Source organism: Dendropsophus ebraccatus, chromosome 3 (genome assembly GCF_027789765.1).
Source record: "Dendropsophus ebraccatus isolate aDenEbr1 chromosome 3, aDenEbr1.pat, whole genome shotgun sequence".
In the NCBI taxonomy this organism is placed as follows: Eukaryota; Metazoa; Chordata; class Amphibia; order Anura; family Hylidae; genus Dendropsophus; species Dendropsophus ebraccatus.
The window spans coordinates 45421866-45443555 of NC_091456.1; the positions used below are offsets into that span (position 1 = coordinate 45421866).

Here is a 21690-nt window from a genome sequence, read left to right on the forward strand (position 1 = left end):
AAAAAATGCATTTTTCTAACTTTGAAACTTTTCTGCTTATACAGAAAATGGTTATGCCACATAAATTATATATTAAATAGCATTAGCAACATGTCTAATTTATGTTGGCAGCATTTATTAAACTCTCTTTCATTTTTTTTAGACAATAGAAAGCCTTAAGCAGCAAATTTCCAATTTTCAGTAAAATTTTAAAATCAGATATTTTTAGGGACCTGTTCAGGTTTAAAGTGTATTTGAGGGGCCTGTATGTTAGAAAGCCCCACAAAGCACCCCATTTCAGAAACTGCACCCCCCAAACTCTGCAAAAGCATATCCAGAAAGTGTTTTAACCCTTTAGGAGAGTCACAGAAATAAAAGCTAAGTGTGTAAGTAATTTAAAAATTTTAATTTTCTGTGCAGAGATTTTATTGTAATCCAAAATTTTTCATATTTATAAACTTATTACCAGAGAAATTCACCCCAATACTGATTGCCCCGTTTCTGCAGTTTATAGAAATACCCCATATGTGGCCCTATTGCGCTGTTTGACGGAACCACAAGCCTCAGATACAAAGGAGCGCCTAGTGAATTTCAATGGCTCCATTATATTTGGTAATTTCTGACTGTACCACTTCAGGTTGGCAGAGGCTCTGGGGTGCCAAAACCTAACAAACACCCCTAAAGGGACACCATTTAGAAAACTACACCCCTCAAGGAATGTAACAAGGGGTGCGGTGAGCATTTGGACCCCACAGGTGCTTCACAGATTTTCAGAACAATGTGGCGTGAAAAAAGAAAAAATTATTTTTACACTATAAGGGGAAAAATTTTCATTTTCACAATGGGATAAAAGGAAAAAAAAACGCAAAACATGTAGCGCAGTTTCTCCCGAGTACATAAATACCCCACATGTGGACATAAAGTGCCAAGTGGGCGCAGGACGAGCGTCCAAAGGGAAGGAGCGCCATTCGGCTTTTGCAAGCTGGATTTTACTGGAATGGATTTCAAGGGTCATGTCGCATTTACAGAGCCCTCGTGCTGCCAAAACACTGGAACCCCCCCACAAGTGACCCCATTCTGGAAACTACACCCCTAAAGGAATCTAACAAGGGGGGCAGTGAGCATATGGACCCCACTGGTGACGGGCACAAATGTGGAACAATGTGACATGAAAGGGAAAATTTTCATTTTTTCACTTTCACGGCATCAATGTGGCCATCATCAAGGGGTCCATATCCTCACTGCACCCCTTGTTAGATTCCTTGAGGGGTGTAGTTTCCAGAATGGGGTCACTTGTGGGGGGTTTCCAGTGTTTTGGCAGCACGAGGGCTCTGTAAATGCAACATGGCGTTCATCATCCATTCTGGCCACATCCAGCCTCCAAAATGTCCACATGTGGGGTATTTACGGACTCAGTGGGAATTGCTCTACACATTTTGTGTGTTTTTTTTCTCTTTTAACCTCTTGTGAAAATGAAAAGTTTAAGGCTAAACCAACATTATAGTGTAAAAAATGTAATATTTCATTTTCACGCCATATTGTTCCACATTTGTGCCCGTCACCAGTAGGGTCCATATGCTCACTACACCCCTTGTTACATTCCCTGAGGGGTGTAGTTTCCATAATGGGGTCACTTGTGGGGGGGTTCAACTGTCTTGGCAACACAGGGGCCTTTTAAATGCAACATGGCCCCTCGAAATCTATTCCAGCCAAATCCAGCCTCCAAAATCCAAATGGCGCTCCTTCCCTTTGAAGGCTTACCCTGCACCCGCATGGCACTTTATGTCCACATGTGGGGTATTTCCGTACTCAGGGGAAATTGCTCTACACATTTAGTGTTTTTTTTATCTTTTAACCCCTTGTGAAAATGAAAAAATCAAGATAAGATCAATGATTTAGTGTAAAAATTAAGCATTTTTTACACTAAATGTTGGTCTAGCCTTGATTTTTTTCCTTTTCCACAAGGGGTTAAAAAAGAAAGTGAACACAAAACGTGTAGGGTAAATTCCCCTGAGTACGAAAATACCCCACATGTGGACATAATGTGCCATATTGGCACAGGGCAAGCCACCAAAGGGACAGAGCGCCATTTAGAGGCTTGAATGGAGGATGGAGGCCATGTCGCAATTACAAAGCTCCTGTGCTGCCAGGACAGTAGAAACCCCCCACAAGTGACCCCATTGTGGAAACTACACCCCATAAGGAATCTAACAAGGGGTGCAGTGAGCATATGGACCCCACTGGTGACGGGCACATATGTGGAACATGTGCCGTGAAAATAAAAAATACAATTTTTTCATTTTCACGGCCCAAATGTGGCCGTCACCAGGGGGCCATATCCCCACTGCTCCCCTCGTTAGATTCCTTATGGGGTGTAGTTTCCAGAATGGGGTCACTTGTGGGGGGTTTCTACTGTCCTGGCAGCACAGAGGCTTTGTAATTGCATCATGGTATCCTCTAATGGGAATAGCGGCTATACCTATTTAGCTGGGGAAAAGGGACAATTATTAATTTATTTGGGGGGAATTAGGTTGAAAATGCCAGGTGTCCATCAAATTCAGCCTGTGTTGATCCAGAGGAAAGCAAAAAAAACCTTGTGAGGCAGACGACAGTAACCATAATGGCAATCAGAATAATCCCCGGATCAACGTGACCCCTGAAATAGGAATAAGGGACAGAATATAGATAATGTAGAACTCCAATGACGTGTGGTACGCCTTGAAGCGATCCTGTATGCAGAGGCCGGGGCGATCAGGACAGGTGTCACACTGGAAAATGGCGTCCTTCCTGATCCCCCTGTTACGCCACACTCTGCACTTCTTCTGGGGTCTCCTGTTTTCCAGTGTGGGGGACGTCACCTGGAAAAGGTTGCCCTGGTGTGATACGGGGTCCTTCATATCCAGAAGCGCTGGGTCCGCTCCATGGCTGCTAAATATTAGGGCTCTATTACTGCTTCTGATATTTTCGGATCGTGCCGCAAGCTACAGTAGCTCGGGCAGCGAGGGACCAGAAGAGGGGGTGCTGGTATAAAAGTTATCCCCATACAGGTGGTAACCTTTATCCAGCAGTGGGAAGATCAGTTCCCCAATGATCTCCCCACTAACTCGGAGGATGGGGGGGGGGGGTCATCTGGGGCTGGATTCGGGTTTCCCTTCCTTCATACACTGTAATGGTACCTGCACACTGCGGAATGGCGAAGGATAACCCTTTGTGTATTCCGCAACTGGCACCCGCGCGGCGGACTGATGGAGGCGCGCGTCTCCTCTCGTGTCACACTCCATTCTATGCACGGGCGGATTCTGCCCTCTGTCCAAAGAATGAACGTGTTCATTCTTTGGGCGCACAACGGAATCCGCCCGTGCATAGAATGGAGTCTATGACACGGGGAGACACGCGCCTGCATCAGTCCACCGGCGGGTGCCAGCTGCGGAATTCACAAAGGGTTATCCTTCGCCATTCCGCAGTGTGCACGTACCCTAAGTCTGTAAGAGTACCCTGAGGTACTCTCACAGAGTTTGGAGAATTTCACGCCATACAGTCATCTCTTATTGGGACGGTACTGGCAGGAAAGACGTGTCTGGGGGGCAGCGTACGCTACGCTACCCCCAGACACGTCACTGGATGATGAGGATGATGAGGATGAATGGAGGAAAGAAGGATCCCCCCCATTCATCCTCACTGGCTGTTTCGGTGTTGGAGGCAATAATAACGTATGCGTCCGACGCCGAAAACACCCTGGGGGCCATCTTTATACGGGGAATGGTATATGGGGTATGTAAATGTGTAGTGGTGTAGTGTAAAACTTTATTTCATGTAGTGTGGTGTGGTGTAGTGTAGTGTTTTTTACGTGTTTTTTTGACAGTAAGAAAAAATATCCCTACGCCAAGAAAGGAGCTGCTGATAAATGCTGCACTTATGTGCGGCACTTATCAGCAGACAGTGGCGGTAGGTTATAGGAGGGGGAAACGCCAAAAAGGAGGAGTTGCTGATCAGCGGCGCACTTACGGGCGATGCTGATCAGCACTCAGCGGCGTTAGGGAGCAAAAAAAAGAAGAAAAAAAAAAAATCGGAAAAAAAATAAAAATCTTTTTAACCCAAAGCAACTGATCAGTGAATGATATTCACTGATCAGCCGCTAGGGGGCAGTAGAGCGACGCTGCCGGAGATTACCGAGGCCCGTCAAACCCAAAGACCCGAGCAATTACGAAGATTTTCGACGCTGGACGACCGAACCCGGAAGTGACCCGAAGAAGACGCGAGGATGGCGCGGACCACAGATCGTCGCTCCGGACGCCCAGATCAGGTGAGTATGGTACACCTGCACCACACACACCTGTTCTGCACCCCTCAGCTACCTAGCTGAGGGGTGCAGAACCCGGCAAAACTGTTTTTTTACAGTATGATCGCCGTGATGGGCCGGACGGTACTTGCCGGCCTATCACGGCGATCATGGGGGTGGCATCGGCGCCATCTTTCTTAGGGACACTTATGTTGATTGGTGCTATCTCGGACAGCACCAATCGCCATTGCTTTCCGGGTCACCGATGACCCGGAAAGCTGTTTTCAGCTGCTATACGCTGATCTGTATTGATCAGCATATAGCAGCGATCGTCGGCACGGGAGGGGTTAATCACCCCCCGTGCCGACGAGCAGAGATGGCCTGCTATACATTGTAGCAGGCCATCTTCCGCGACCGCTGTGTGTGAACACACAGCGATCGGGGAAACATCGGGCGTAAGTATACGCCCGTTTGCGTTAAAGCCCACCCTGCGGGGGCGTATACTTACGCCCGATGTCGTCAAGGGGTTAAAGATTGAACAACATTATCCTTTATGGATATTCCGCTCAAACAAAACTTTTCACATGTTGCTGCCCATGGTGAGACTAACAATACATTCCATACTCATTATCTATTCAGTCTCCTTCCCCCAGTTCTAAGCTGCTGCTTTCTGCTGAAGACACAAAAAAGTGTCTGTACGCTTTCTCTCCCTCTCCCCCCTCCCTTCCCAGACAGCTGATGTAAACAAGTCCCTGGCGGGATTTATTTGCAGAAAGCAGCAGCTCAAAACTAGGGGAAGGAGGCTAAATAGATAATAACAATCATGGTACAGCCTTTAGCTCTATTGTTCAATCATTCTATTGAACTATTGTTTGCCTGACAGTAGCCATCATTTCTCTGGGAGCTACTATCTTGAAGACTCATCATGACTGTACTATCTCAAGGTGTAAGGTGTTTTAAAGGTGAATTCATGTGGCAGATTTTGTTGCAGAAACATCTGTAACTGTCCCATTCATTTAAATGTTGCTTGCCACTTAAATAACCCAATTTTCATTTGCGCAAAAAAATCTGTGGGAACAATGTGATCTGTGGGGTCTTGTATAACTCTTATTTGGCATACTGTATTATGGAGTTATTCTCACCTTAGATCCAAGTAATAAGGCATCATTAGTAACTAATCATTAATAATAACAGCAGCGAATAATTCATATTATTTATCATAATTCATATTAATAAGAGCAGAATACAACAACATAAGGGGGCGCCCACCCATCTGTAGTATGCAGAATTGCAGAACAACCACAGAGAGATATTCTAATTGCATATATATTATAACCATTTATGATAAGCAATTTAGGCAGCTGTTATGTAAAATGTTAGCTGTCTGTTAGCTATCTTGGAAAAGGGTATCCTCAATGCTTTTCTTTCTACAATGACCCGCATGCTAAAATTAGAGAATTCTCAGTTGGCTGTGCTGAGCTCCTAGTAAGGCAGTAAGTAGACATTGCTTGTCCCAAGGTGAGGATCTGATGGAATTTCCTGGGAACTTACACTGTATCTGGAGTAGGAAATATCTTGGATAGCGTGGCCTGGATACCGCTAATCAGCTGATCTGTATTCTGAGCTGTCAACGTCAGCTGGAAGTTTCCTTTCTCTGTTTCTATAAGTATCTGAAAAGTGGAAAGGAAACCAGGTAACAGTGACATGAATACAGAAAACTTAGAGAAACATTGTAATTGAAGCGAATCAAAATTTGCTGCGAATCGGGTCGTCAATTTGCTTCGTTCTGCAAAGCGAATTCCCACCAATTGGCTAGGAAATTCACAAAAAACAAAATGGCGGCCGCACATGCTGTCTGGAGCATCACTGGCAGGAGAAAGGGATGAACCAAAATCTCTAGCGCCCGTCCAATCAGCTGCAGGTCCCTCTGTGATGTCTGCACTTCCCCCCCTATATAAGGAGGTTCGTTTACAGAGGTGGCCAGTCTGCTGTGTGTGGAGGAGAGAGCAGGATGGCAGCAGGCCGTTAGAGCAGAGCAGGGAGAGACTAACAGAGTGATATAGGGACAGAGTTGGGCAACACAGTGGCTCAGTGGTTAGCACTGTAGCCTTGTAGCACTGGGGTTCTGGGTTCAAATCCCACCAAGGACAACAACCAAGAGTTTGTATGTTCTCTCCGTGTTTGCGTGGGTTTCCTCTGGATAGTCTGGTTTCCTCCCACACCCAAAAACATACAGTTAGGTGAAGTGCTGCGGAATCTGTGTGCGCTATAAAAAAAAAAATTAAAAAAGAGGAGAGGAATGGTGGAAATTAGATGAGTGACTGGCTGATTGACATTTTTTTTTTAATTGTGATTTCCCGATTTTTAAGACTTTTACAACAACATTCTTTAAACAGATTCGCCCTTCTGTAACCGTCCCAGTATTGTAGCTACTATAGTTTGGCTGTTTTAAGGAAATTCGTTAAGCTTCGATTCACGAATCTTAAGGTGTTTGACCAAAAGTTTCCGGCTGCTTCCCTCATCTCTAATTGTAATATAGCAGTAGGGATCTGGATTCCAAAATTGACAATAATATCTGGACAAGAGTAACTTTGGATCTTACAAGTATAGCACTATGAACCTAGAGCGTAATGTTAGAGAAGGTAAAGCATGGACAATGTTAATTGTACAGTGAAACCTTGGATTACAAGTAACTTGGTTTGTCAGTGTTTTGCAAGACAAGCTAACAATTTTTTAAAAAGTTGTATCTCGGCAAATGAGCAAGATTACTTAATACAAGCCCCTGTGTCCCCATCCTGATACTGCCCTGGGTAGAAAGCCCTCTCATTCTAACCCACTACTACCTGATTACGTCTGCAGGTATCAGACGCCTTCCGGCTCTCCTCCAGTGCTTGTGCGGTGTCCCACCACGGGTGTTACTTGTCTTTACACCCCTCGCAAAAGCCTGTACTCCAAAGTAGTAGTGGTAATGAAGTAGTACCTAAGTTTTACCACTAGATGTCGCTAGTATGTATATTGTATGCTTAAGTATTGCACAGCTGTAGGTAAAGGGTTCTTGTTTCTGTGATTTGTGCACGAATGAGAGCTCTTTCTCTTCTGTACCTATCTCCTTCCTTCTCTTGCACTCTCTTCTCACCCACTCACACTTCTTTACAGGAAGGACGCAAGCCAGAATGGTCCCTACAGCAGTCAAATTGGGCCCTGGCTTATGCCAGATCCCCTGTTAGAGGACAAGTCCAGTGTAGTCTGAGGTGTGGTACAGAACAGACGCACATGGGAACAGACACTCGTTTCTTGAAAGTAGCACTTGTACACACTATGCAGTGCTAAACACTCACAGAGAGGACAAAGTCAGGGATCATTCCAGCCCAAGCAGTGAACAAGTCTAAAGGTGCAGGACAGTATCCTGAAGAAAGAGGAACTGATCCGGATAGAGCAAAGTTGCTAGAAGCCTACGTACTCTATCTCGCAGCGTGGGCGTAACCAGAAAATTCTGACCACTCTGCTCATTCCAGGTAACAAGGTCTGGGGCTAGTGTCACCCTTTAGGACGGGTCACCCGACACTGGGGGGCAATAGGTGGTGCAAAGACCAAGGAGTCAAAAAACGGGCACAAGTATTCTCTCTACTCTCAAGTATTCTACTTCTAACAATCCGGCAGAGCACAGTACTACTTTTGGTTGGGACTCTTTTGACATCCTCCTCTCTACTTCTTTGAACTTACTTCACTTCTCAGCACACAACCAAGCCAGCGCGGCTAGTCTACATCCGAAGTCTTGTCCGTCAAGTCCGAAGTGTGTTATCAAGACAAAGGTCTATAGTGTATCATTGTATCAAGTATTCCTGCAGTAAAGAAGAGTTTATTTATTGTAACGGGACCCTGTGATTCTTATTTAAGCACCTATGCAGCCATTGCACCTTCCTTGGGTCATCTCCCCTTTCTTTGGGTGGTGCTACCAATAGTCCGGGTGGGTCACAACTTAACTCCGAACCACCATGATAAATGGCCAAGTGACCCCAAAACAGCCCGGCAGGTTACTGACCACATGGGAAAGGGTATAGCCAGCCTTACTAAACTAAAAGCAGGTGTGCCTCCATACCTGTGTGCCCAATCGGCACTGGCGTCATGACAGCATAACACCTGGCTGAGCTATGTCTCAACCACCCACTACACTAGTGGAGTCACACAGCACCATCTAGCAAGTGACCAGTTGCGCCGTACAGCAGTGCACCACACTTGTCTGCGTCACCACTGCTTCCCTCTGACACCCAAATTAAAGGGGTATCCAGCGCTACAAAAATATGGCCACTTTCTTCCAGAGACAGTCCCACTCTTGTCTCCAGCTTGGGCAGGTTTTGCTGCTTAGTTCCATTGAAGTGAATGGAGCTTAATTGCAAACCGCACCTGAACTGGAGACAAGAGTCGAGTTGTCTCTGAAAGAAAGTGGCCATGTTTTTGTAGCACTGGATAACCCCTTTAACCCCCTCACCGATATCTGCTCCAGGCAGCAGGCACTAGTACCAGTAGATGTGCAACTACCTGGGCAGTTGTGTTTGGAGAAGAAGTTAACTGATTAACCTCTTCTTTACTGACACAGTGTTCTTTATTGATACAGAACACGTTACCTACCTTATTTTTGGTTTGTGGAACAAATCAGGCTATGTTCACACTGAGTTTTTGCAATCCGTTTTTTTCATCCGTGAAAAAGGGATGAAAAAAACGGATGCAAAAGTAGTGTCAGCTACGTTTTTGTGTCCGTCAAAAAAACTGATCATGTTTTGTGTCCGTCAAAAATGCATCAGTTTTTTCATCCGTTTTTTTGCAAAAAACGGATGAAAAAAAAACGGATTGCAAAAACGCAGTGTGAACCCAGCCTCATCTGCGTTTTAGTTATTTCTTATGGGAAAATTTGCTTTGATATACCAGTGATTTAGATTACAAGCACATTCTCGTAACAAATTATGCTCATAATCCAAGGTTTCATTGTATTTCTATAATATTAACAAATGTGGTCTCATCACTGTTCATCAGTACCTGGTTAAGACTGATAGCTGTGAGGGCTCGGATTTCCAGCACACTGAATGAGCTTTCGATCTAAAAAAAAAAAAACAAGAACAATGTAAAAACATCAAGGTGACTAATAGAACACAATATACACAAAAAGTTATATCAAAGAGCTATTAAGTATTAAGGCATGTGGTAAAAGATTAAGGACAATGGAAGAACATGAAATAAGAAGGAAATACCAACTTATACCAGAGTGTACTGAACATCAGGGACCTGCCTGGGAGGAAGGACCACAGCTAGATATATTCTATGCATTTTATAGTGTTAGGCCATTTCCTGTGTGTATTTGGTCCAGGTATAAGTATTACACATTATTTTTGCGATTCGTTTTTCTCATCAGTTTTTGCAAAAAACAGATGGAAAAACTGATGCATTTGTGTTTGATCCACTTTTCTATCAATTTCCATTATTAAAAAAATGATATGAAAACGTACACAAAAATTTGGTCGACCATTTTTGTGTGTGCTAAAAGACTGATTTGTTTTTATCTTATTTTTTTTATAATCGAAGTCAATGGAAAAACAAATCAAAACGGATTCACACAAATGCATCAGTTTTTCCATCAGTTTTTTTGCAAAAACAGATAAGAAAAACAGATTGCAAAACGTAGTGTGAACCCAGCCTTAATGGCGGGGGTTAGTTGCTGGCAGACTTATCTGGTGGCAGCTTATTTTCCTGAGAACAAGAGCATTGGGCAGCTGAATCCTTCTCCTCATTCTTCTCTTCTTTTAATATTCAGAGGCCCCCATAAAAATTACAAATTTAGCTGATTGGGCTGCCACAGGCAGGTTTGGGTGACATTTCTGTAATGCATTTTGGCGCCCTAAAATTGAAATAGAGCCTCTTAGGTTTTTATTTTTTCACTGTTTTCACTATTAACTTAAATGGACTTTTGAATTAAAGACACACCCAAAGGGCAATCAGTCCGCCTGAGCCAGAATTATGCCCCAAATGACGTGCGCCCAAAACATGAAATGATTGACATAATTTTGATGGATGTCATGTCATGGAAAACACGACATGTGAACATAGCCATAGGGTGGGTTCACACTGAGGAATTCTCGAGGAATTGTAAAGGAATTGTAGAGGAAAAATTTTCTACTTAAAATTCCTCGCCTATTCAGCTCTGGCAGAATAGGAGCAGAATTTGAGCGGAATTCAAGCGGAAAGTAAGCAGAATTCGAGCAGAATTTCAAGCAGAATTAAAGCCCCATTGACTCCTATAGGATTCCTCTAGCGGAAAGTGGATCTGCGGCGGAATTTTCAGCGCGGAAATTCTGCTGTGTGAACAAATAGGCAGAAAGCCCATTAAAGCCAATGTACATTCACAATGTTCATTCTTTACGGGCGGAATTCTGTGTGGATTCTGTGCGCTTTTTGACCTGGAATCCCCCTGAAAATCCGCGAGAATTCCTCAGTGTGAACCCACCCTTACAGGATAAGGCGCTGTCCTCACAACATCTTTTTTAGGTGAAAGAACTGATGTTTTTTTTGCTGACGGTCATTAATAATGATAATGACCGTTATTATCAAAAAAGCAGCAGCTTTTTTTTTTTTACTAAAAAGACGTTGTGGGAACATAGCCTAACAATGATCTTGCGGGAGGATATTAGTGGTTCTTTGGTACCCACCTTTGCTGGCAGTTTGATGTAGAATAGGTAGAATCTCCAGCATGTTGTGACCTGGGAAGAAATACATAGATATGACAGATTGTATGCTATTCACAATACCTAGAGAATGCGAGTGTACACAGCCATGGCAAAAAGAGAAAGTGGTTAAATGGATCAGTTGCTATGGTAACTTCCATGCTTCGTTTTGTGGTGCCCCTCTGAATTGTTTGTCTTAGCAAAGACAATCAGGTAGATCCTATAAATAGTTATTTTCGCCGCTTGTCACTAGGAAACTCTAGCTTGATATTCCCTTTACTATATCATTAGCATATTCTTCATGTGATGCTCATCAGCGGAATAGGCATTAATTCAGATGGGGCAGAAGTCTCATCCACATGACTATTCCGTGCAGTGCTGCAACATGGCAATTTGTCTCACGGATTTAATGCCTTTAAATGTTGCAGGAATGAGATATGTGGTCAATACTCAGAAAAAGCCTGATGTAACCCAGAATTCTTTCTGTGGATACTCCATGGATTTGGGGGGGGGGGGGAATTGTGTAGAATTTGTGGCTAAATCAACCTTCTCTAATATGTACTTGTATATCTATGTCAGTAGTTGCCTTTTGTCCCTCAAAAATGGTAGAGATAAGTGTGGAGAAACAAGATTGGCATTTCATGTGCTGGTCTTAAAGGGGTACTCCGGGCTGGGGGGCTTTTTTGCCTTTGGCCGAGGAGGAGGTAGATGAGGGCAATGACGTTCCCTTACCTCCCCAGTTCCTGCGTCGTGTCTCGGATCACATCACTCCGGTCCACGCTGCCTGGCCGCTTCCTGGTCACTGACGTGGGCTTGAGACGTGACGGGACACGGCGCTGGAACCGGGGAGGTAAGGAGACATCATTGCCCTCATCCACCTCCTCCCTGGCCATAGGCAAAAAGTACCCAGAGTACCCCTTTAAAGCATACCTGTTATTATGCAGGTTTTCTTGTTTGGCATGCAGTCGCTTCTGCCATTAGAAGATCGGGTCCCCATGGGTACATCCATGCCAGGTGATTTCCATGCATGAACCTTATTAAATCAGAATAGGGCTTGTGCACAGAATTCATCGGCTTTGGACACGCCCATGGTTACCCAGTCTTAAAAATGTACGCTTTAAAAAGTACGCTTTAAAATGTACCTATCGTTCCACTTGTGTGACAGGATACCTTGTCAAAACTCTGGCAGATATGCAATACTCTTCTAAAGCAAGCCGTCAGTGGAACTGCCAGAAGCACCATGGACTGTACTGTAAGTATATTACAATGCAGTCTACGGCGCTTGACATGATCTTCTATTAGTAAATCTGGGACATAGTTGGTTACACTAATCCCAGTTAGAACCAAAATGCCTTTTTCATGTACATATGTGGTGTCCCACCACGGGTGTTGCTTATTGTTGCACCCTTCGCAAAAGTCTGTACTCCAAGTAAACTGTGGTAATGAAGCAGTACCTAAGTTTTAGCCCAAGATGTCACTGTTGTATGTAACTGTACTTATGTTTTGCACAGCTGCAGGTAACCAAAGGGTTGTTTATTGTGATCTGTACACCAATGAGGACCTTCTCTTCTCCTCTACCTATCTCTGAGCTCCTTCTATGATTTTTTTCTCCACCACTCACAGGGGATATTACACCACCTGTAGGAGGTTGTCACATGGGAAGAGGAAGCATACACCCACTTTAGTCAGTAGTTTTGGTTTGGTCGTTGAGTAGAGAGGACACAGAACAAGTTGGTGCTTGTTGTGGTCCAACTGGGCCCTCGCTTTGCCAGGTCCGCACTCCAGAGCTACACTGAGTAGTCTTAGTCTGGTTGTTGACCAGAGCAGACGCACATTGGAGACTTAGACACCTTCTTCTTGAAAACTCAAGGGAGAGGACAAGTCAGAGAAACCCCAACCCACGCCCAGAACAAGCCTAAAGGTGCAGGACAGTATCCTGATAACAAGAGGAACTGATCCGGATAGAGCAAAGTTGCTAGAAGCCTATGTACTCTGTATCGCAACTCAGGTGTAAACAGGAAATCTTGGCCACTCTGCTCAACCCAGGTAACAAGGTCTTAGGCTTGTGTCACCCTCATAGGACGGGTCACCCGACACTGGTGGGCAATAGGTGGTATAGCGACAAAGGTCGAAACACAGGCACAAGTAAACGTCTATTTTTAAGTCTTCAGTAGTCTACTACTTCTTATTCTAAAAGTTCCGGCAGTGCACACTTCTACCATGGGTTGGGACTCTCGCGACACACTCCTCTCATCCACTCTGAAACTGCAATCTAAACTTCTCTCCACTGTTTTGGACACTCAGAACAAACTCCTCTCAACTACTCACAGCTCCTCTACACAAAAGGTCCTCAGTACAGCTCCTGTCTTATCAAGTCTACAGTCTGCTATCAGCTATTGTACAAAGTATTTCTATAGTAAAGAAGATCTATTTATGCTAACTGGACTCAGTGATTATTACTCAAGCACCTACACAGTTAACACCACACCCTTGGGTCATCTCCCCTTTCTGTGGGTGGTGGTACCGATAGTCCGGGTGGGTCACAACTCCACTCTGGACCACCGTTATAAGTACCCAAGGGACCTCCTCGCAGCCTGGAAGGTAACCGACCACAGGAGAAAGGGTATAGCTCGCCACTCTAAAATAAAAGCAAGTGTTCCCCCATACCTGTGTGCCCACCTGGCACTGGCGTCACAACTGTATACCATCTGGCTGAGCTATATCTCGACCACACAATACCATCTGACAAGTGACCGGTCGAGCCTTACAGGAGTGCACCACAAATAGATCAGGGTCCTCAACCAGTTACCCATAACCCACTGCTGTGTGGCTCATAGCATTCCTGAGTTATGAGTAACATGACACCGCCATAGGCAGTATCCATGTTTTCCAGGCAGTCCTTGGGCTGCATTCACCTTCTCTAGATTCAAATGCAGATCGTTTGGGTTCAAACCCAAACTTTCAGCAAGTTCGCTCATCTCTAGTTAGAATGTCTGCAATGTTGTCAGTGTCATGTTAGTCAAAACTCAGGACTGCCATGAGCCACACAACTGAAGGTCATGAGCCACTGGCGGAGGACCCTGGTCTATGTACATAAAAAAAGACATTTTAGTAGTTCTAACCGGGATCAGGGTAACCAACTATGGCTCAGATTTACTAAAGGCGTAACATGTAATTTTCAGTGCATATTGTGCCAAGTGTGTTGCCACATGTTGTCACATTCATTATGTCACCTTCATTATGTGCAAACCTGCTAAAGTTAATCCGCCCCTGATACCCATCTCAAATTATATAGGTTAACTTGTATGGTCAAGTTTCAAACTTGTCTCCTTCTCCTGATATCCTGGCCTTTCCCTTCCATCATTGACAGCTCGTTGTCTAAGTTACTGAACACTGCTCTGCTCTAAAAGCAGGGGTTTGGCTGATATATATATATATATAGAGCTATAATGTAGATGCAGAGATATAGTGTATTTGTACTGTAAAATATATATACTGTATATATAAATATGTATAGAATACCTAGTATACATATTTATGTCATATTAATGTCAATTTAAGTCAGATCATTGCTTATAGACAGTGGTGGCCAATAATATAGACAATAATGGGAGGGAAAGAGCAGACCTATCAAAAGAAGGAGGTACATTTACTAAATGAATGTATTTACAAAAAGTTTAACATGACAAGCCGAAAAAATCCCCGTCGGAAGCCGGGCACGTTCACCAGAGATATGTCTGATGCCCATAGAGAATGAGTGCTCCAGTCATTCTGTATGGGCGCCAGACTCATCCCTGGTGAGCGCGCATATGGCTACCGACAGGGATTTCTCAGCAGCAGGACGGGGTCCGGGATCGGGATTTCAATATATTTGAAGTGTGGGAGGAAACTAAAGGCACCAGAGAAAAACCACCAAAACAAAGGGAAAATGTACAACAATGCAGGGAATAAATAAAAAAAAATCCAGTACCTATTGTCAGGTACTGAGCCTACTTTTTTGCATACCACACTTGATTTGACAGGCTTGAAGTTTACAGTGAATTTTTAAATGAAACCAGCATTTTTCATTTATGGAAAAAAACACTTTAGGGCCATGTTCACACAACGTATTTTTATGCAAAATAACGGCTATTATTTTACAATGTCGGCCGCCAATAATGATCATGAACAGCCCCCATAATCAAACAAATGTTTGCTAAAAAAAACATTATGTGAACATAGCCTAATACTTCTGAAAAGAGACATTTTGACACAGGGAAAGGTATGCAGTGGGCCGAATTAATGACAATCCAACCCTACAGAAGTGATAGTTCAGAACTTGGCATACAAGACATGGAGCCTTTTTCACATTTACAGCATTTTCACAAAGGTAAAATATATTATAAAAAAAAAATTCTTCTCCTTGTTATCTCTGCCTATCTTTCTTCATGAATGTTAGACAGAAGTCTCTGGGATGTACAGAAATTAATTTTGAAAAGGTTTGTGGTGGTCCGGCTGACTTAAAGGTGCAACTGTCGAAGACAGACAATAGGCCTATAGCTGACAAGACTAAAAAGACTCTCAAAAATTTCATTGGACCAAAATTGTTGAATAATAACTAGCTGCTGTAGCTCAGTTTGACACTAACCCCAAAGCCTATGAAGTTACATGAGGAGGCCTGCCTTGGGTAAGCATTTTTTTTAAATAATTTTTCCTCCCAACTCTTCAACAAGAATCCTTAAATCACCTGATGAAAGAATTTTTCAAACATGATTTGTATTAAAAAAAAACATGAAAAAACACCAGAAAGAATGCCAAAAAGCAGTAAAAACTGGCAGATTTTTATTTATTTTTATTTAGTTTTCAGCCTAAAAAACACCATGCAAGATTTGTGTCTAACAGAAGCCTTATCGGGGTCATGCAGTCTTATAATATTTATGGCCTAACCTCAGGAGGCGCTGTTGTTACTGTTGTTACTGCACAAGTGTTGATTGGCCGAGGGGGATAAGTGAGAAGGGAGAGAAGACAAGTGGCCCAGCCGTTTGGATACTGTCTGGGCACATAAAACCCTGGATTCAAAGGTCAGAAAGGTCAGTGTTAGTCTGGGAGCGATAAACAGCCAAACTTTCTCTCTGTGTAAGAAAGACAACAATCAGTCGATTAAACAATCATCAGCTGATTGTTAGTTTAAGTTTGGACCTAAATCGGGCGCCGACTGTGCATCAGGCCGCTCAGATGCTGCTGCCGCCGGGACCAGAAGGCTGCAGAGCACAGAAGAGAAGACTGGGAGTGGGGAGAGGTAAAATATCAAGTGTTTGGGCAGGGGCTGCATGGACATTGCTAACAATGTCCATGCAGCCCATACTGCCCGATCATTGGGCCGTCTAATAGGTCCAGTAAACAAGCACCGATCTAACAGATCAGTGCTCGTTTACTAAAATGATCATGTTGTAGTCGGCCCGTGCAATAGTACCCTTATGCTGCGTTTACACGTAACGATTATTGGTCCGATCGTACGATTAGCGATGTCGGATTTACGATTTTTTTTTATAACGATCAGCGTTTAGATGGTACGATATATCGTACGAAAATTCGCACTGCGATCGTTTTGCGATTGTTTAAGTCTCACACATTGGTTGAATCGGCGAACGACTGTTCACACGGAACGATTTGTGAATTTTTTGCGTACGATGAACGACGATTTGATGACCTGATGAAAGATCAAAATGTACGATTTATTGTGCGTCGTTCGATCGTTCGCTGCGTTTACACGTACGATTATCGTTCGAATTCGACCGTTATTGCGCAAATTCGCACGATAATCGTTACGTGTAAACGCAGCATTACTCCTCTTAATCCTGCTGCTTCTGAAGTGAGGGGGGGAGTTGGGAAAACAGCTTTTTAACCCCTTAGCGACCCATGACGTACCTGGTACGTCATGGTGCTGCGGGGGGTGTTCAGAGCGGGGTCCTGCCAGGACCCCGCTCTGAACAGCACCGCTCCCGGCTGCAATCTGCAGCCGGGCAGTGCCTCTATTGGCCGGCGTAGGTCCCGTTGCCGCGCCGGCTAATTAAGCACTTCAATGCAGCTGTCAAACCTGACAGCTGCATTGAAGGGCTTCAGAACTCACGTCCCTGGTGTCTAGTGGGACGGATCTGTTTTTATTAATAAAAAATCCCCTCCCCTAATAAAAGTCCAAATCACCCCCCTTTTCCCATTTTATAAATATAAATTAATAAATAAATAAACAAATAAATAAACATATTTGGTATCGCCGCACACATAATTGCCCGAACTATTAATTAATCACATTCCTGATCTCGCTCGGTAAACGGCGTCAGCGCCAAAAAAATTCCAAAGTGCAAAATTGCGCATTTTTGGTCGCATAAAATCCAGAAAAAATTTAATAAAAAGTTATCAAAAAGTCGTATATGTGCAATCAAGGTACCGATTGAAAGAACACATCATGGCGCAAAAAATTACACCAGACACAGACCCATAGACCAAAGGATAAAAGCGCTATAAGCCTGGGAATGGAGCGGTTTTAAGGAACATATATTTGTTAACAATGGTTTGAATTTTTTAAAAGCCATCAGATAAAAGAAAAGTTATACATGTTACATATCGTTGTAATCGTAACAACTTGAGGAACATGCATAACAAGTCAGTTTTACCATAGGGCGAACGGCGTAAATGCAAAACTCCCCGAAATCAAAACAAATTAGTTTTTTTTTCAATTTGACAATGCAAATGATTCTTTTCCAATATCGCAGCATATTTTATGGAAAAATAATGCCTGTCACTGCAAAGTACAATTGGTTTCGCAAAAAATAAGCGCTCATATAAGTCTCTAGGTGAAAAAATGCTAGCGCTATGGACTTTTAAACATAAAATGGAAAAAGCACAAGCGCAAAAACGAAAATTGGCTTTGACCTTAAGGGGTTAAGTACAGAAAGAAACTCTTTTGCTTAATAAAACCTATTACAAAGTTATTTAAAATCACTTGAACTAATCATACTTATCGATTCCCGAAAAGTGACATTTAAATGACAGTTACACTTTAATTGCAAAACTGCACCTGAACTGAAGACAAGCGTTGTGCTGTCTCTGGAAAAAAGTGTTTTTTTTCTAATGCTGGATAACCCCTATAATCCGATTAAAAAAAAAAATGTATTGCCTTTCTATCCTTAGGCTAGGCCATCAATATCAGATCATTGGGGGTCGGATAGCCAACGACCCTACCAAACAACTGATTGAGGGGGCAGCTGCACTTGTGTGAGTGCTGTGGCCTCTTTAATTCCAACCAGACGCACCAGTCGTACTTTGTATAATGGTTACTTCTGGCATTGCAACTCTATCTATTCACCTCAATTTGCCATCAGTAAAAACCCTTGAAATCCTATTTCAGCAAAACAATCGCTTTAAAAGTAGTATTGCTGGTCACTGTACTATCATTCTAGAGAAATGTGAGACTAGTGTGAATCTAGCCTTAATTTGATCGATGTTTACAATGCTTAAAGTGGAAGTGCCATTGAATCCCTACCCATGATTCAACAAATACTACTTGCAAGCTACTTATCTTTCCTATGTACCAACCCAGGTGACTGGTTCTTAGCCGACCATCTGCATCTGCCTGCCACCTTCCCTCTTCTTATTTCGGCCCAGTGAACCCAAGAAATGTGTTTTTTCTTCCATGTACTATTTTTTGCATCCTAATACCATCTTCAGTAACTCTCAAAACATGAATACTATTTTTATTCTTCCATTAAGTTTATGAGGCTGAGCTCCCATTTTTGTCTACACACTGATTTGACATTACATTTTGGGGTGGTGGAGGTTTAGTGGGTACACTTCTAATAGAACTTTGATCTTGTACACACCCTGTAAAGAAGTAGGTCTTTGTGTCAAATGTCCTTTAAAGGAAAAGTCCTTTAAAATTTAAAAAAGGGAGGAGGGCAGGGGGGTGCGGGAAAATAATAAATTAAACTCACCCGTCCTAGTGCCGCTCCTGGGTCCAGCTGACAGCCACCGATGTCCTGCAGATCTTCCAGCTGCAACATCATGTTCCTGGATGAGTGATTGCCCACTCAACCAATCAGTGACTGGGGTAGGAGACCGCCCCAGTCACTGACTGGCTGAGCGGGCAATCGTTCAGCCGGGCTCTGACATTGCAACTGGAAAAGCCAGGTATGTGACATACCCTGATTCTGGACAAAAATTACATCTGGATGCCATCAGTGGGACATGGTAGCGGTGTTATAGAGGCATGGGGATGGGTAAGTTATCTTTGCTATTTTCCTACACCTCTCTGCCTTCATGCTTTTTTTTTATCCTCCTTTAAAGGGGTTATCCAGCGCTACAAAAACATGGCCACTTTCCCCCTACTGTTGTCTCCAGATTGGGTGGGGTTTAGAAACTCAGTTCCATTGAAGTAAATGGAGCTTAATTGTAAACCACACCTGAACTGGAGACAACAGTAGGGGGAAAAGTGGCCATGTTATTGTAGCGCTGGATAACCTCTTTAAGGGCAAGCCAAGAATAGGCCAAGATATACCAATTGGGCAGCATAGTATTCCAGATAACTATCCAGAAATGCATCAACTAAGCTATGGGAATGGGATCTCATTGGCCACATTTCTAGGATCTCATTATGTTACATATGCAAATATGTTTCAGTAGGACACTGTGTACAGCGTAAACCACACTGCTTTAGCGGTACTATTCATGTAAGAAATCTGTTTTGTAGAAGTGAATATGAAGCTATAGCCAGAGATGACAGGTACATCTGTGCTGGGACTCATACACATTTGCTACTCACCAGTATTCTGTCTTCTAGCTTTCTTGGTCTGGTCTCCAGTTGCACTCTCTGGAGACGAAACTCTCCTCCAGCCCGGCTCAGCTGCTGTCTAATGCTGTCTGGGGAGACAATGTGAGACAATCCTGTAAGCATATTGATACCTCAGAAAAGGAAAAAACTGCAATAAATTTCAACTATCATGTTATGTCTGCCTAGCTACAAAATGTAGGGCTAGTTTTATCTTTCCCCCAGACTGGGAATGATTCCAATGCCACAGAAAAGCAGCATATGCATATAACACATGCAATGTATAGATACCGTCAGATAGAAAATGCCTAATGTAGATGTAAACCAGCAACAGTTGTAATCCCAAAAAATGGGAGAACACTCAGCTGACAGTTTGATACGGTTTATAGTTTTTTTTTACAACATTATAAGACCTATACATATTATCCCCTATTTCTACTTTACATATTATATACCACACAGAGGCCAACACATATAGCAGTGTAGCAGAGATAGATAGATAGATAGATAGATAGATAGATAGATAGATAGATAGATAGATAGGAGATAGATAGATAGGAGATATATAGATAGATAGATAGATAGATAGGAGATAGATAGATAGATAGATAGATAGATAGATAGATAGATAGATAGATAGATAGGAGATAGATAGATAGATAGATAGATAGATAGATAGGAGATAGATAGATAGATAGATAGATAATAGATAGATAGATAGATAGATAATAGATTGGATAGATAGATAGATAGATAGATAGATAGGAGATAGATAGGAGATAGATAGATAGATAGATAGATAGGAGATAGATAAGAGAAAGATTGACAAGGCATCGGGCACTCTGAGTGTGCATAGATAATACTAACTAGTTCCAATTTGCAACGTCCAATGACCGTTGAATGTCAAATTTAGTTCATTATTTTTAATAAGTGCTTAAGACCCTTGAGATCTTTAACGTAAAAAAAAAATATATACATCTAAGTATATGGCACATATAAGCATTGACCATAGTAATAATCATATTTACTAAACGATTAATAGGCAACATAGTACAACAGTAATAATAAACAATAAATAAGATAATGGCAAATGCACATGCACAATGGAGATGGATATAGATAATAGATAGATAGATATATAGATAGATAGATAATGTAGATCTCACCTTGCAGTGCTCTGCAGGGCTCCATACACAGCTGGTTCATGGCTGCTGCATTTCTTGCTCTGTCATAACATCAGCTGCATGCAGCCCAGTGAGCGGACCTATGTACTTCTATACGTAGTGTACAGGATATATATATATGTTTGCGTGTATCCTCTGTGTGAGGATGGCAGCGTCTAGATATAGAGCAGTTATGTCTTAGTCCCCATGTATGTCCATAGTGTGCCCCTACATGAAGCATATGCTGTGTATGTGGAATGGGTGTGCTATCCTCCCTGCTTGCCTATGTGTCTCATTTGGCGGTGTGCTGGCTGGTGTGTTGGTGTGTCTGTCTCTCTCAGTCTCTCACTCTGGATGTTGTGATAAAGAGAGCAGATCCAGCAGCAGAGCTGCGTCTATGTGTGTGAGAGATTGAGAGGGAGAGAGACAGACAGAGTCTGTGCTGCTTATGTGTGTTGGTGGGAGAAAGATAGATGGAGAGAGAGAGTGTGTGTAAGATGGGGAGGCAGCAAAAAGAAGGGAAGTGGCGAGAGATGGGGGTGGCACATCGTGCCATTTAACTGCTTATGCTTCTCTGAAGGAAATCAACCTTGGGAAAAATCTGCTTGCGTGATGTGTCCTTAAGCGGATGGCTGTGTTAAGAAATCGTATAACCTTTTTTATTGTGGAGATTTTTTTTTAGATTTTAGCATTTTTGGTGTATGCGCTGCAAACGCTTCAAGATTTATCTCGGAGTAATGGGCTGCTTATGGA

At 43.0% G+C, this 21690-nt stretch overlaps 1 protein-coding gene across 6 annotated transcripts in view; it reads right to left on the minus strand.

Annotated features, from left to right (window-relative positions):
- CARMIL3 (capping protein regulator and myosin 1 linker 3) overlaps nucleotides 1-21404 on the minus strand; it is a 71835-nt gene extending 50431 nt beyond the window's left edge. For all 6 annotated transcript variants that reach the window (XR_011362117.1, XM_069961626.1, XM_069961628.1 and 3 more), the window contains exons 1-5: nucleotides 20941-21404; nucleotides 19769-19866; nucleotides 10957-11007; nucleotides 9293-9352; nucleotides 5810-5928 (exon numbers count right to left, since the gene is read on the minus strand). Coding sequence is in view for 5 of the 6 variants with exons in the window: in XM_069961626.1 (XP_069817727.1) it covers nucleotides 5810-5928; nucleotides 9293-9352; nucleotides 10957-11007; nucleotides 19769-19866; nucleotides 20941-20980 (368 nt within the window). In the remaining variant the exon portion in view is untranslated. The remainder of the gene's footprint in view (nucleotides 1-5809; nucleotides 5929-9292; nucleotides 9353-10956; nucleotides 11008-19768; nucleotides 19867-20940) is intronic.
- Between the last annotated feature and the right edge of the window lie 286 nt (nucleotides 21405-21690).